Raw genomic sequence first — 12,856 nt, forward strand, 5'->3', positions numbered from 1 at the left:
CTCTCCTCACTTCAGGCCATACTTCACTCTATTGCCAGATCATTTTTCTATAACAACTTTCAGTGCATGTTTCCCCACTCTTCAAGAACCTCCAGAGGTTGCCCAGCCACCCCCACATTAAACAGAAATTCCTTACCATCGGCTTTAGCGTACTCAGTCACCTTGCTCTCTCTTAACTCTCACATCGCTACTCTCCTACTGCAACCCAGGTCACTCAGTCAGTCAACCAATTGTATTTATTTAGCAATTACAGTGTGCAGAGCACTGTACAAAGTACTTGGGAGAGTACAAAATAACGATATAGCAGACACACACCTGCCCACGCGAATTTATAGTCTAGAGGAGGAGACAGACATAAATATAAATACATAAATTACATAATTTATAATGTAATGTAATATAAATACATGTAATATGAATACATAAAAAGACAGAGACAGATGGTGGGGAGGGGAACACTGGCCTGAGCTCAGGTTCCTGCTGGGTGATGCCCACACCTCCCAGCTCCTTCATCAGATTCCCTCTTTAGGGCTGCCACCCAGTCCTGGCCCAAGCGGGCTCTGAAACTGGCAAGGATGGCCATAACCTTTGGGGGGATGGGATCCTGGCTCACTGGAGGGAGCGGGGCTTTTTCCACAGTCGGGTCCCAGCACTGGGGCTAGTCTGTGCCAGGAGCTGTGAGAAAGAGGTTGTCAGTGTCCAGCCCTGCGCCCAAGGTCAGGGCCTTGGGCGGGCTGGGCACCGGATCTGGCAGCCGGCGGGCAGGCTGGCGGGTGGCCTTGGACCGACCACCTGCAAAAGGTCCCGTCACCTGGGCTGGACCCTTGGCCCTGCCTCCTCCCCTATATTAATGTGCACCGGATCCCGGCCAGACAACTGGCCACCATGTTGTCGCTGCTGGCTTCCCTGCTGCTCGTGGAGCTTGGTGAGGAAGACAGCCCCAGCCCATGCTCTCTCTCCATCCCCGTTGGCCTGGCAGAGCTTATTTAGGGTCCAGACTACCTGTAGGCCCCTCTGCCTCCCTGAGAACGGGGACTCCCGACCCACTGGCTGGGGGAGGGGAGGGGTCAGTGGCACCTGGAGAGAGAGCGTGGACAGATGGGAGGGTGGGGTGGGCCCAGCCTGGACTCCAGGGAAAGCAGAGAAATGGGCTCTGCTGGTGGAGGGGTGTGGCGGATGCCACTTAGATCATCTGAGGGGCATCTCTGCCTTCCCCTTTCAGTTACCACCCCATCCCCCCCAGCCCTTGCGCAGCCTTCTGACCCCTGCTCCTCTGTCACTGCTCTCTACTCTCTGGGCACAGCTCCCCACTACCCCCTCCAGACCCTTTCTTTCTCGATTTCAGACCAGGCAGGATCTCCCGGCCTCTTCCGCAGGCCGGAGGCTGCCCAGCAAGAGTGGGTGGCAGAGGTGGCGGGGGTGGGAGGATGGCGGGAGTGGCGAGGGAAAGGGCACAGGGGCACGGGAGCTGCCCCAGACCCCATCTTAGGGAGTTCAGGACAGTGCTTAGTACAGTGCTCTGCACATAGTGAGCGCTCAATAAATGCTATTGAATGAATGAATGAAAAGGACAGTGCTCTTTTTTCTGCTGTCTTCCAACAAGGGTGGGCGTGGGCCCACGAAGGGGACGATGGCTGCCCAAGACCCCATCTTAGAAACCCCAGGAACTAGGCCCCCTGCCTGCTTCACTTCTGGGCAAGAAAAGACTGTCTGGGGTTAGTGGAAGGGGCGGTGGGTGGGACTAGAGGGGACGGTGACCCCATGGACCCCTAACCTGGCCCTGATGTACCGGTAATGGCTCCGGCAGAATGGGTCCACAGCCTGGTTGGGGAAGGGGCAGAAATGAGACACAACAAGGTTTCCTCCTTTTCCCCTCCAGTCTCCGGCTGTGGAACCCCCACTTACTCCCCCCTGACGCGGGTGGTCAATGGGGAGGACGCCAATCCCCACAGCTGGCCCTGGCAGGTAAGGACCACCCTCCTGAGATCCCTCTGGCCCTACAGGGAAGCGGTGCGGGGGAGAGTGGGAGAAAGGGAAAGGACACGGGGAGCGGAAGAAGTGTCAGTGGAGAACTTCAGCGGCCGGAAGGCCGCAGGCTCCGAGTTCTGGCTCCGTGCTGGGACAGGAGGCCGGTTTGACCTCCATCTCCCCGCCACCACCAGCTGCACGGCCCGGGCTCTCAGCCTGAATTCTTGGCCGGTCTCTGCTCATTTTCTGTCCAGCCTCATCTTGGCTCCTGAGGGACATGGCTTTAGTCTTCCCTTACCCTGACTCCACCCAACCCCATCCAAGGGTACCGAGAAGCAGCTTGGCTTAGGGGAAAGAGCTCGGGCTTGAGAGTCAGAGGATGTGGGTTCTAATCCCGGCTCCACTACTTTGCTGGGTGACTTTGGGCAAGCCGCTTAACTTCTCTGTGCCTCAGTTCCCTCATTTGTAAAATGGGGTTTAAGACTGTGAGCCCAACGTGGGACGACCTGATTACCTTGTATCTACCCCAGCACTGGCAAATAATAAGTGCTTAACAAATACCATAATTAATATTTTTATTATTATCTTTGCTTACGACTGGCCCATCAGGTTGGAAAGCCCTAGGGTTGGCTTGTGGAGACTGGGTGGAATTTCCCAGGCCTGCGAGCCCTCAACCTGCCTTCTGATTGCCTGGAAGTTGGTCTGATTGGAAGTTCTCTGCTCCCCTGCCTGAATCAATCAATCAATCAATGGTATTTATTAGCACTTACATGGGCAGAGCACTGTACTAAGCGCTTGAAAGAGACCAGTAGAGCAGAGACAGGACAAGAAACCCAACAGCCGGTTAACTAGCCAAGGGGCAGGACCAGGGGGGACCTGGGAGGTGGGAGTGGGGAGCCTTGGCTCTGCCCTCGCTGATGATCACTTGGGGTCCAGGCTCTGTCCCATCAGCTGGATCCCCCAGAGCCAGTGGGGCCCCTGAGGAATTGGAGCGAAGACCAATTTTTCTCCAGGAAAATTCTGCCCTCAAACTTGGCTCCTTCAGGGCAGGCCCAGTTTGGCCAGGGGCCAGAAGTACATATCTCGGGCAGGGCAGGGAGGCCCTGAGCCAGAAACAGGGAACAGTGGAGAGTCGCTTGCTCTCTGCTGCTCCAGCCTTGCTGGCCTCAGGCTCTGCCCCTTGCAGGTGGCTTGTTGGTGGCACTGCCAGTTACCTCTCTGCTCTGGTGGGGCACTAGAGGCTCTGACAGGGTGAAGGGGGGGAGGCAGGTGGGACTGGGAAGGGAAGAGGAAAGAGGGGAGGGGGAAGCCGGTGGGGGGACTGGCTCCATCCCTCCAGGCAGCGGCCTGCAGCGCCAATCATCCTGGAGTGCCCAGATACGGGTGCCCGGGCCAGTTGTTCCCCACAGCCCATCGGCCCGGGCTGCAGGGGGAGGCTCTGCCACGGCTCTGCGGGCATGACCCCCACCCTCCGCCACCGCCCTGCAGGTCTCCCTGCAGTACCTGAAAGGAGAAGAGTATTACCATACCTGCGGCGCCAGCCTCATCGCTGAGGACTGGGTCCTCACCGCCGGACACTGCATCTCGTGAGTCCGCGAGGGGCAATGGTAACTTGTGGGGCCAGCTGGGGCCACGGTCCCTCATTTTACACCATCTGGCCAGGGTGCCAGAGGGCAGGAAGGGGCTGCTTCAGTGTGGGCTTCCCCATCTAGGACCAATCCCCTCCTTGCTGTTCTGGTGGCCGGAGGGGGGGTCCTGTCTCCTCAGGACCCGTCCTTGTCCCCTTCCCACTGCTCTAGGGAACTGAGGGTGGTCCCATCTCCTCAGGCTCTAGGGATGGGAGGGGGGTCCTGTGTCCTCCGGCTTCAGTGGAAGATGGGTTCTGGGTTCTCAAGCTCCAGTGGGGAAGGGGTCCTCAGTCCTCAGGTGACGGTGGAGGAGGGGTCCTGTGTCCTCAAGGTCTGGGGGAGGGGGCCTGTGTCTTCAGGTTCCAGTGTGAGAGAGGTGCTCTCTCCTCAAGCCCTTGGGGACCCATCCACGGCTCCTTGGTTTCCAAGTCTCAGACCCAACTGGGGCCTCATTCTCAGGATGGAATTGCTCTTGGGGGGTCCTGGGATGGGGAGGGGCAAGTTCAGGCATGGCCGCCTCACCAAACCCCAGCCCCTCCCCTACACGGCTCTCTCTTTCCATCCATCTGTCTCAGGAAATCTCTCAAGTACCAGGTGGTACTAGGGGAGCACGACTTCAGCGCAGAGGAGGGCAGCGAGCAGGTCATCCCCATCCTCACCGAGGACATCTTCGTGCACCCGGGCTGGAACCCCAACTGTGTCGCTTGCGGGTCAGTGCCACCCACTGACCGGGCTGCCTCTCCTCCCCCAACCCCCATCCAGCCCCTCGCTCCCCATCCTGTCCCTAGCCTATCACCGATCTGCTCCTCATCTGTCCCCAGAGCCTCGACTTCTGTCCTACCGACCCTGCCCTCCTGGGCTCCTCTTGCTCTCCCTCATCTCCTGCTCTGTCCTCTCGCTGACCCTGCCCTTGAGTCCCCATCCCCAAAAGCGGCAGGGGCCCCAGGGGACCCTCAGATTCTGAGCCACCTGCTCGCTGGAGGATGAAATGGCACTAGCTCGGAGGGTCTGGGGGCCCCTGGGGTGAGAAGTGGCAGCCCCGTCCCCAGCCCTCTTCACTGCCCCAGTCCAGCCCCTGTCACGGCACCGTCCCCAACCCCAGCACCTGCCCCTGCCCTAATCCCAGTTCCAACCCCGGTCCCAGCCCTAACCCCTGTTCCAGTCCCAGCCCCAGCTCTGGCCCAGCCCCAGCTCGGGTCCTCTCTCCCCGTCTCTTCTACAGCAATGACGTTGCCCTCATGAAGCTCTCCCAAAAGGCCCAGCTCAATGACAAGGTGCAGCTGGCCTGTCTGCCACCAGCCGGCCAGATCCTGCCCCACGATACCCCCTGCTTCGTCAGCGGCTGGGGCACCCTCTACAGTGCGTGGGGACTGGGTGGCACTGACCGGGACACCCACTACGGTGCATGGGGTCTGGGTGAAGGCTGACTGTCCAGAGTAGCCGGGGCATCCTGTACAATGCGAGGGTCTGGGCAGGGGCTGACTATCCGCAGCAGCTGGGGCATCCTCTACAGCGTATGGAGTCTGGGTGGGACTGAACGTTCTTAGTGGCTGAGGAAGGAACGCGGGCACTGGCAGCCTTGGGTCCAGGTTTCAGCTCGATCTAAGCAGGAGATGCTCCAGGATCTGGGACTCCGGGGTTCCAGTCTCCCGGTGGTGGTCCTGGGCTCCCCAGAGCCTTCTCCAGGCCAGGTTCCTTCTCTCTCTCTCTCCTCTCTCTTCTTCTGTCTTCCCCCTGGCAGCCAGTGGCCCGATCCCTGACAAGCTGCAGCAGGCACAGCTGCCCGTGGTGGATCATGCTCACTGCTCCCAACGGGACTGGTGGGGCAGCACCGTCAAGGAGTCCATGATCTGCGCCGGCGGGGACATCAAGTCAGCCTGCAATGTGAGTGAACACTGTCCCAGAGACCCTGCCTAAATGTTTCCCAGGGATTTGAAGGAGAGGCCCTCCAGGACTCTCCACTCCGACACATGGCATAACGGATAGAGCGCAGGCCCAGGAATCGGGAGGTCATGGGTTCTAACCCCGGCTCCGTCCTTCGTCTGCTAGTGACCTTGGGCAAGTCGCTTCGCTTCTCTGAGCCTCAGTTCCCTCATCTGTCAAATGGGGATTGAGACAGAGAGCCTCACGTAGGACAGGGACTGTGTCCAACCGATTTACTTGTATCCATCCCAGTGCTTAGTACAGAGAGGAGAAGCAGCGTGGTTTAGTGGAAAGAGCACGGGCTTGGGGGTCGGAGATCGTGTGTTCTAATCCCGGCTCTGCCACTTGTCAGCTGTGTGACTTTAGGCAATCACTTAACTTCTCTGTGCCTCAGTTACCTCACCTGTAAAATGGGGATTAAGACTGTGAGTACCACGTGGGACAACTTGATTACCTTGAATCTATCCCAGTGTTTGAACAGTGCTTGGCATGTAGTAAGTGCTTAACAGATACCATTATTTTTATTATTATTACAGTGCTGGAACATAGTAAAAGCTTAACTAATATAATAATTTTTATTATCGATGTTATTGTTGTTATTAATTCATTCATTCAATAGTATTTCTTGAGCGCTTACTATGTGCAGAGCACTGTACTAAGCACTTGGAATGAACAAATAGGTAACAGATAGACAGTCCCTGCCCTTTGACGGGCTTACAGTCTAATCGGGAGAGAAAATTATAGGAACAGTAATAATAGTGATGGAGATTAAGTGCTTACTATGTGCCGAGCACTGTTCTAAGCACTGGGATAGCTACAAAGTTACCAAATTGTCCCACGTGGGGCTCACAGTCTTAATCCCCATTTTCCAGATGAGGTAACTGAGGCACAGAGAAGTGAAGCGACTTGCCCAAAGTCACACAGCTGACAAGTGGCGGAGCCGGGATTAGAACCCACAGCCTCTGACTCCCAAGTCCGCGCTCTTTCCACTAAGCCACTTATTCTTACCTGCTGGGCAATCTTGGGCCAGCTGCTACCCGTCTCTGGCCTCGGTTTCCCAAAACATCCATCAGCCAACAAGCCTTTATTTAATCCAGCCCAGAGAGACTTGCAAGACTTCCCTCAACTCCTTCACTCCTCTGTCCCTCTGCCGATCTCACATCACTAACCCACAGCCCCGGATCACCTCCACAGTCCGCTTCCTCCGCTCCTGTGTCCGAGCTATGGAATGCTGCTGGCGGAAATTCAGATATCAGGCTAAACTCATCCATCTCAAATTAATAAATAGTAATAACAATTATAGCGATGGTATTTTGTGAAGTGCTTACTATGTGCCAAGCACTGTTCTAAGCGCTGGGGTAGATACAAGGTAATTAGGTTGTCATTCATTGATTCAGTTGGATTTATTGAGCACTTACTGTGTGCAGAGCACTGTACTAAGTGCTTGTAAAGTACAATTCAGCAGTAGAGACAGTCCTTGCCCACAATGGATTTACAGTCTAGAAGAGGGGAGACAGACATCAAAACAAGTAAACAGGCATCAATAGCATCAGTATAAATCAATAGAATTATATATATATATATATATACACATCAAAACAAGTAAACAGGCATTAATATAAATAGAATTATAGATATGTACATATACACACAAGTGCTGTGGGGTGAGAAGGAGGTAGAGCAAAGGGAACGAGTTGGGGCAATGAGAGGGGAGCTGAGGAAAAGGGGGATTTAATCTGGGAAGGCCTCTTGGAGGAGGTAAGCTTTTATTAGGACTTTGAAGTGGGGAAGAGTGATTAGCAGATTTGAGGAGGGAGGGCTTTCCAGGCCAGAGGTAGGATGTGGTCGTGGGGGAGAGAACGAGGCCCAGTGAGGAGATTAGCAGTGGCAGTGGAGTGGAGTGTGCGGGCTGGGATGTAGAATAGTATTTATTTATTTATTGAGCGTTTACTATGTGCAGGGCACTGTACTAAGCACTTGGAATGAACAAGTCGGCAACAGATAGAGACGGTCCCTGCCGTTTGATGGGCTTACAGTCTAATCGCGGGAGACGGGCAGACGAGAACGATGGCGATGAATAGAATCGAGGGGAAGAACATCTCGTAAAAACAATGGCAACTAAATAGAATCGAGGCGATGTACATTTCATTAACAAAATAAATAGGGTAACGGAAATATATACAGTTGAGCGGATGAGTACAGTGCTGAGGTGAGGGGAAGAGAGAGGGGGAGGAGCAGAGGGAGATGGGGGGAAAAGAGGGTTAAGCTGCGGAGAGGTGAAGGGGGGGGGCGGTAGAGGGAGTAGAGGGAGAAGGGAAGCTCAGTCTGGGAAGGCCTCTTGGAGGAGGTGAGTTTTAAGTAGGGTTTTGAAGAGAGGAAGAGAATCGGTTTGGCAGAGATGAGGAGGGAGGGCGTTCCGGGACCGCGGGAGGACGTGGCCCGGGGGTCGACGGCGGGATAGGTGAGACCGAGGGATGGCGAGGAGGTGGGTGGCGGAGGAGCGGAACGTGCGGGGTGGGCGGTGGAAAGAGAGAAGGGAGGAGAGGTAGGAAGGGGCGAGGTGATGGAGAGCCTCGAAGCCTAGAGTGAGGAGTTTTTGTTTGGAGCGGAGGTCGATAGGGAACCACTGGAGGTGTTTAAGAGGGGGAGTGACACGCCCAGATCGTTTCTGCAGGAAGATGAGCCGGCCAGCGGAGTGAAGAATAGACCAGAGCGGGGCGAGAGAGGAGGAAGGGAGATCAGAGAGAAGGCCCACACAGTAGTCTAGCCGGGATATAACGAGAGCCCGTAGCAGTAAGGTAGCCGTTTGGGTGGAGAGGAAAGGGCGGATCTTGGCGATATTGTAAAGGTGAAACCGGAAGTTCTCGGAAACGGATAGGATGTGTGGGGTGAACGAGAGAGACGAGTCAAAGATGGCACCGAGATGGGAGGCGAGGTGGGGGGGGACAAGGTGATGGAGAGCTCTGAAGCCAAGAGTGAGGAGGTTTGCTTGATAGGTTGTCCCACGTGGGGCTCACAGACTTAATCCCCATTTTACAGATGAGGTAACTGAGGCACCACTCTGCTTTAATTCTGCTCTCTCCTCTGCCTGGCAACAATATTTCTCCATCCTTATAGACTCTCATGCCCACTGCCTGACTCTGCTGTTTCAGACTTTTAACTCCTTCCACAAATCCCCAGTAGCCTTGGCCCCCATCTCTTGCCCCTAATGACCTTACCATATACTTCATAGATAAAATTGAAAACATCAGGTGTGAGCTTCCTAAAATCTCCCCTGCTCTTCTCCAGGCCTTCCCTCCTCCTGCCCTGTCTTGGATTCCCATCTTTTCCAGGAGTTACTCAAAAGATCTCTTGCCTTCTCGCAAAATATTCCCCTCCATCTGAATCTCCTATCCCATCCCTTCGCATCTCATCGAAACACTTGGTCCTCTCCCTTTCTCCCTCCCCAACTGTCATCTTCAACCATTTTCTTTTCAGTGGCTCCTTCCCCACTGCTTTCTAACATGATCATGTATCCTCAAAAAATCCTCCCTTGACCCAGTGACTCCCTCCAGTTATCGCCCCATCTCCCTCCTACCATTCCTCTCCAAGTTCCTTTAGTGAGTTCTCTAGATCTACTGCCTCCACTTCCTCTCCTCTAACTCTCGCCTTGTCCCATCCACTTTCTCATCTGGTTTCCGCCCCCTTCACTACACCAAAATTGCCCTCTTTAAAATCACCAATGTCCTCTACTCCATCTTAATCCTCCAACTCTCAGCTGCCTTTGACACTGTGGACCACACACTTCTGGAAACATTATCCAACCTTGGCTTCACCGACACTCCTCTCCTGGTTTTCCTATCGCTCTGACTGCTCCTTCTCAGACTCTTTTGCAGGCTCCTCCTCTGCCTCCCGCCCTCTAACTTTGGGGATCCTTCAAGGTTCAGTTCTGGGTTCCCTTCTATTTTTCAGCTATGCCCACTCCCTTGGAGAGGACACATGCTTCCACAGCTTCAACCGATGCTGAGTTACCAAACCTATCTCTTCAGCCCCAATCTCTCTCCTTCTCTGCAATCCAACATTTCCTGCTGCCTTCAAGATATCTCTCTTTGTGTGTCCTCCCAACACCTCAAACTTAACAAGTCTGAAACAGAACTCCTCATCTTCCCACTCTAACTCTGTCCTCCCCCTGAATTTCCTGTCACTGTAGACAATATCGCTATCTTCCCTATCTCACAAGCTTGTAATCTTGGCATTGTCCTGGACTCATCTCTCTCATTCAACCCACATATTCAGTCTGTCTCCAGATCCCGTTGTTCTTCCTTCACCATATTACAAAATTCCATCCTTTCTTCTCCATCCAAACAACTACTATGTTGATTGAAGTAGTTATAATATGCCACCTCGAGGCAGGGAGGTCAGCAAGGATGTTGACCTCCCAGCCTCCTGTCTCTCCCCATGCCAGTTCATACTTCACTCTGATGAGCACATTGTTTTTCAAAAAAGTCATTCATTCACTGTCTCCCCACTCCTCAAGAATCTCCAGTGGTTGCCCATCCACTTCAGGACCAAACAGAAACTCCTTACCATCAGTTTTAAAGCATCCAGTCTCCTTGCTCTCTCCTGTCATAGCTCGCTGATTTCCTATTACAGCCCAGCCAACACACTTTGCTCCTCTAATGCCAACCTACTCAATGTATCTTGATCTTGTCTGTCTTGCTGCCAATCCCTCTCCCACCTTCTCCTTTGGCCTGAAACTCTTTCCTCCTTCATATCTGACAGACGATCACTCTCCCCACATTCAAAGCCTTATTAAAATCACATTTTTTCCAAGAGTCCTTTCCTGACTACGGTCTCATTAGTCCTACCCCTCTCCCTTCTGTGTTGCCTCTGCATTTGGATCTGAACTACTCTGAGCACTTGATATTCACCCCATTCTCAGTCCCACAGCACTTATGGATAAACCCATAATGATAATGTTCGTCTCCCCCTCTAGACTGTAAGCTCATTGTGGGCAGGGAACTTGCCTACCAACTCTGGTATTGTACTCTCCTAAGCATCTAGAATGATGCTCTGCCCCCCCTGAGATAAGGAAGCAGCATGGCCAAGTGGATAAGAGCATGGGTCTTGGAGTCAGAAGGATCGGGTGTCTAATCTTGGCTCTGCCACTTGTCTGCTATGTGACCCTGGGTAGGTCACTTCACTTCTCTGGGTCTCAGTTCCCTCATCTGTAAAATGGGGATTAAAGCTGTGAGCCTCATTTGAGACAGGGACTCAACTTGATAATCTTCTATCTATCCCAGGGCTTAGAACAGTGCTGGCCACATAGCAAGCTCTTCACAAATACCATTACTATTATTATTAAAACTAAATGCTCAATAAATACCATTGATTGATTGGTTAATTGGGAGATAAAGGCTGAAGGGACACGGTCTCAGGGCAGGATGCTGGGATCTCCTGAGAGGAGAAGGGCCGACGAGGCTGTGGCCGTTCCAGGGAGACTCCGGGGGACCGCTCAACTGCCAGGGATACGACGGCAGATGGTACATCCAGGGCATTGCCAGCTTCGTTTCCAGCAGGGGTTGTAACACCCTGAAGAAGCCTTCCGTCTTCACCCGAGACTCGGCCTTCGTGTCCTGGATCGAGGAGGTGAGTGGCTCTGCCCCTGGGGCTCCTCCCCGCTCCTCTCCTGGGAGTCTGGCATTGCTCCATCCTGGGTGCTGCTCACCTTCCTCTAGCTCCCCTCGGTTGCCTGGATTCCCCTGGACCAGTCAGTGGCTGGTGACGATGGCCCTGGGCTGGTCTAGAAGCTCCCTCATTCTCCTTGCCCCTACCCTACACTCCGGCCTGCCATGGCCACCGACCGGCTTTCTCTTCTTCTAGACCATGGCCAACAACTAGAAGATACCAGCCCCTGCCCATGGCTCAGACAAGCTGTGGCCCCTCTGGTCCTGGATTCACCTCCCACTTGCAGAATAAACACTGAAGAATGCTCATTCCTTGTTTCCTGGCTTTTCCTTTCTTCCTCCGGTCGCTGGGGTTGGGAGGTGGTCCCTTTGGGCGACACCCTCTGTTGGCTTTGGCTCTTAAAGTGGGCATCTTCCTCCTTTGCTGGCTCTCCACCTCAAGCCCGGCCCAGTGCCCCCAGATCCTCAGCCCGGGTCGTCGTGGGTTTCTAGCCTCTCCTTTACCCTTGTTGCCCAGGACTTCCAGCCTTAGAGCTGCCCAGGTGCCTAAATGAGACGGCCTCCCTGCCCTCCTCCCCCCAGACCAGGTCAGGCCTCCTCCTCCCTGCTCTCCCTTCTCCTAAGTTTCCAATTCCCCTCCTCTGGCCCAGACCAGTTCCAGCAGCCTGGTTACATGGGGCTCTGCTGATCCAGACAGAATGGCTGGCCACTTGACCATATGCCGGACACTGGGGTAGGCCAGTTGGAGGCCTAGTGGATAGAGCACAGCTCTGGGAGTCAGAAGGACCTGGATTCTAATCGCGACTCCTCCATTTGTCTGCTGTGTGACCTGGGGCAAGTCACTTCACTACTTTGGGCCTCGGTTCCCTCATCTGCAAAATGGGGATTAAGACTGTGAGCCCCTGTGGAAGAGGAACTTTGTCCAACTTGATTGTCTTGTATCTGCCTCAGCGCTTAGTAGCTGCCTGTAGACCACAGACAAGTCACGCTTACACAACAGACACACAAAGCCACAGACAAATCACATTCACACCAACAAACGCAAACTCAGACACACTCATACAGACCCACTCGCACTCAGCCAGACATACATGTCACACTCCCACGGACTCTCGGTCACTCAGACCCACAGACAAGCCCCAGTCACGTAGGCACACCCTCAGACACACTCCGACAGAGAGACGCAGGCAGACACAGACCCACACCCACCTTCAGTCACCCAAACCCACAGACAAGTCACACTCGTACAGGCAGACACACTCACACTCAGACGCTCCGACAGGTGGACACAGGTGGACTCACACTCACTCAGCCGACTTCCTCAGAGCCAGAGGGGCGGGGGGGGAAAAGTAGCCTTTCTGTAGGGCCAGGGAGGTGGCAAGTCCAGGCTGGGGCCTATAGACAGGGGCTGTTCTCACTCCTCTTGCCACAGCTGCTTGGCTCTGCTTATGACTCTGTGCACGGCTCTCGGCACGGCTCCGGACGAGGATCCGGGCACAGCTCCGGGCATGGCTCCCTGCAGGGCTCTCCAGCTCTCAGGGAGGCGGTGGGGAAGGGGCGATGTGCATTACTCCAGTCCAGAGAAGCATCGTGGCTTAGTGGAAAAAGCCCGGGCTTGGGAGTCTAAGGTCGTGGGTTTTAATCCCGGCTCGGTCACCTGTCAGCTGTGTG

The 12,856-nt window shown here is 54.4% G+C and overlaps 1 protein-coding gene across 1 annotated transcript; it reads left to right on the forward strand.

The window, feature by feature from the left end:
• The first annotated feature begins 885 nt into the window (after positions 1–885).
• On the forward strand, positions 886–11,494 carry CELA3B (chymotrypsin like elastase 3B). Its single transcript, XM_029065975.1, has 8 exons — positions 886–925; positions 1,808–1,965; positions 3,457–3,554; positions 4,172–4,306; positions 4,819–4,955; positions 5,338–5,480; positions 10,995–11,147; positions 11,382–11,494. The coding sequence occupies exons 1-8, from the start codon at positions 886–888 to the stop codon at positions 11,397–11,399; spliced, it is 882 nt and encodes a 293-aa protein (XP_028921808.1). The 3' UTR covers positions 11,400–11,494.
• The last annotated feature ends 1,362 nt before the right edge of the window (positions 11,495–12,856 follow it).

Source organism: Ornithorhynchus anatinus, chromosome 5, assembly GCF_004115215.2.
Source record: "Ornithorhynchus anatinus isolate Pmale09 chromosome 5, mOrnAna1.pri.v4, whole genome shotgun sequence".
NCBI classification, from domain to species: Eukaryota; Metazoa; Chordata; class Mammalia; order Monotremata; family Ornithorhynchidae; genus Ornithorhynchus; species Ornithorhynchus anatinus.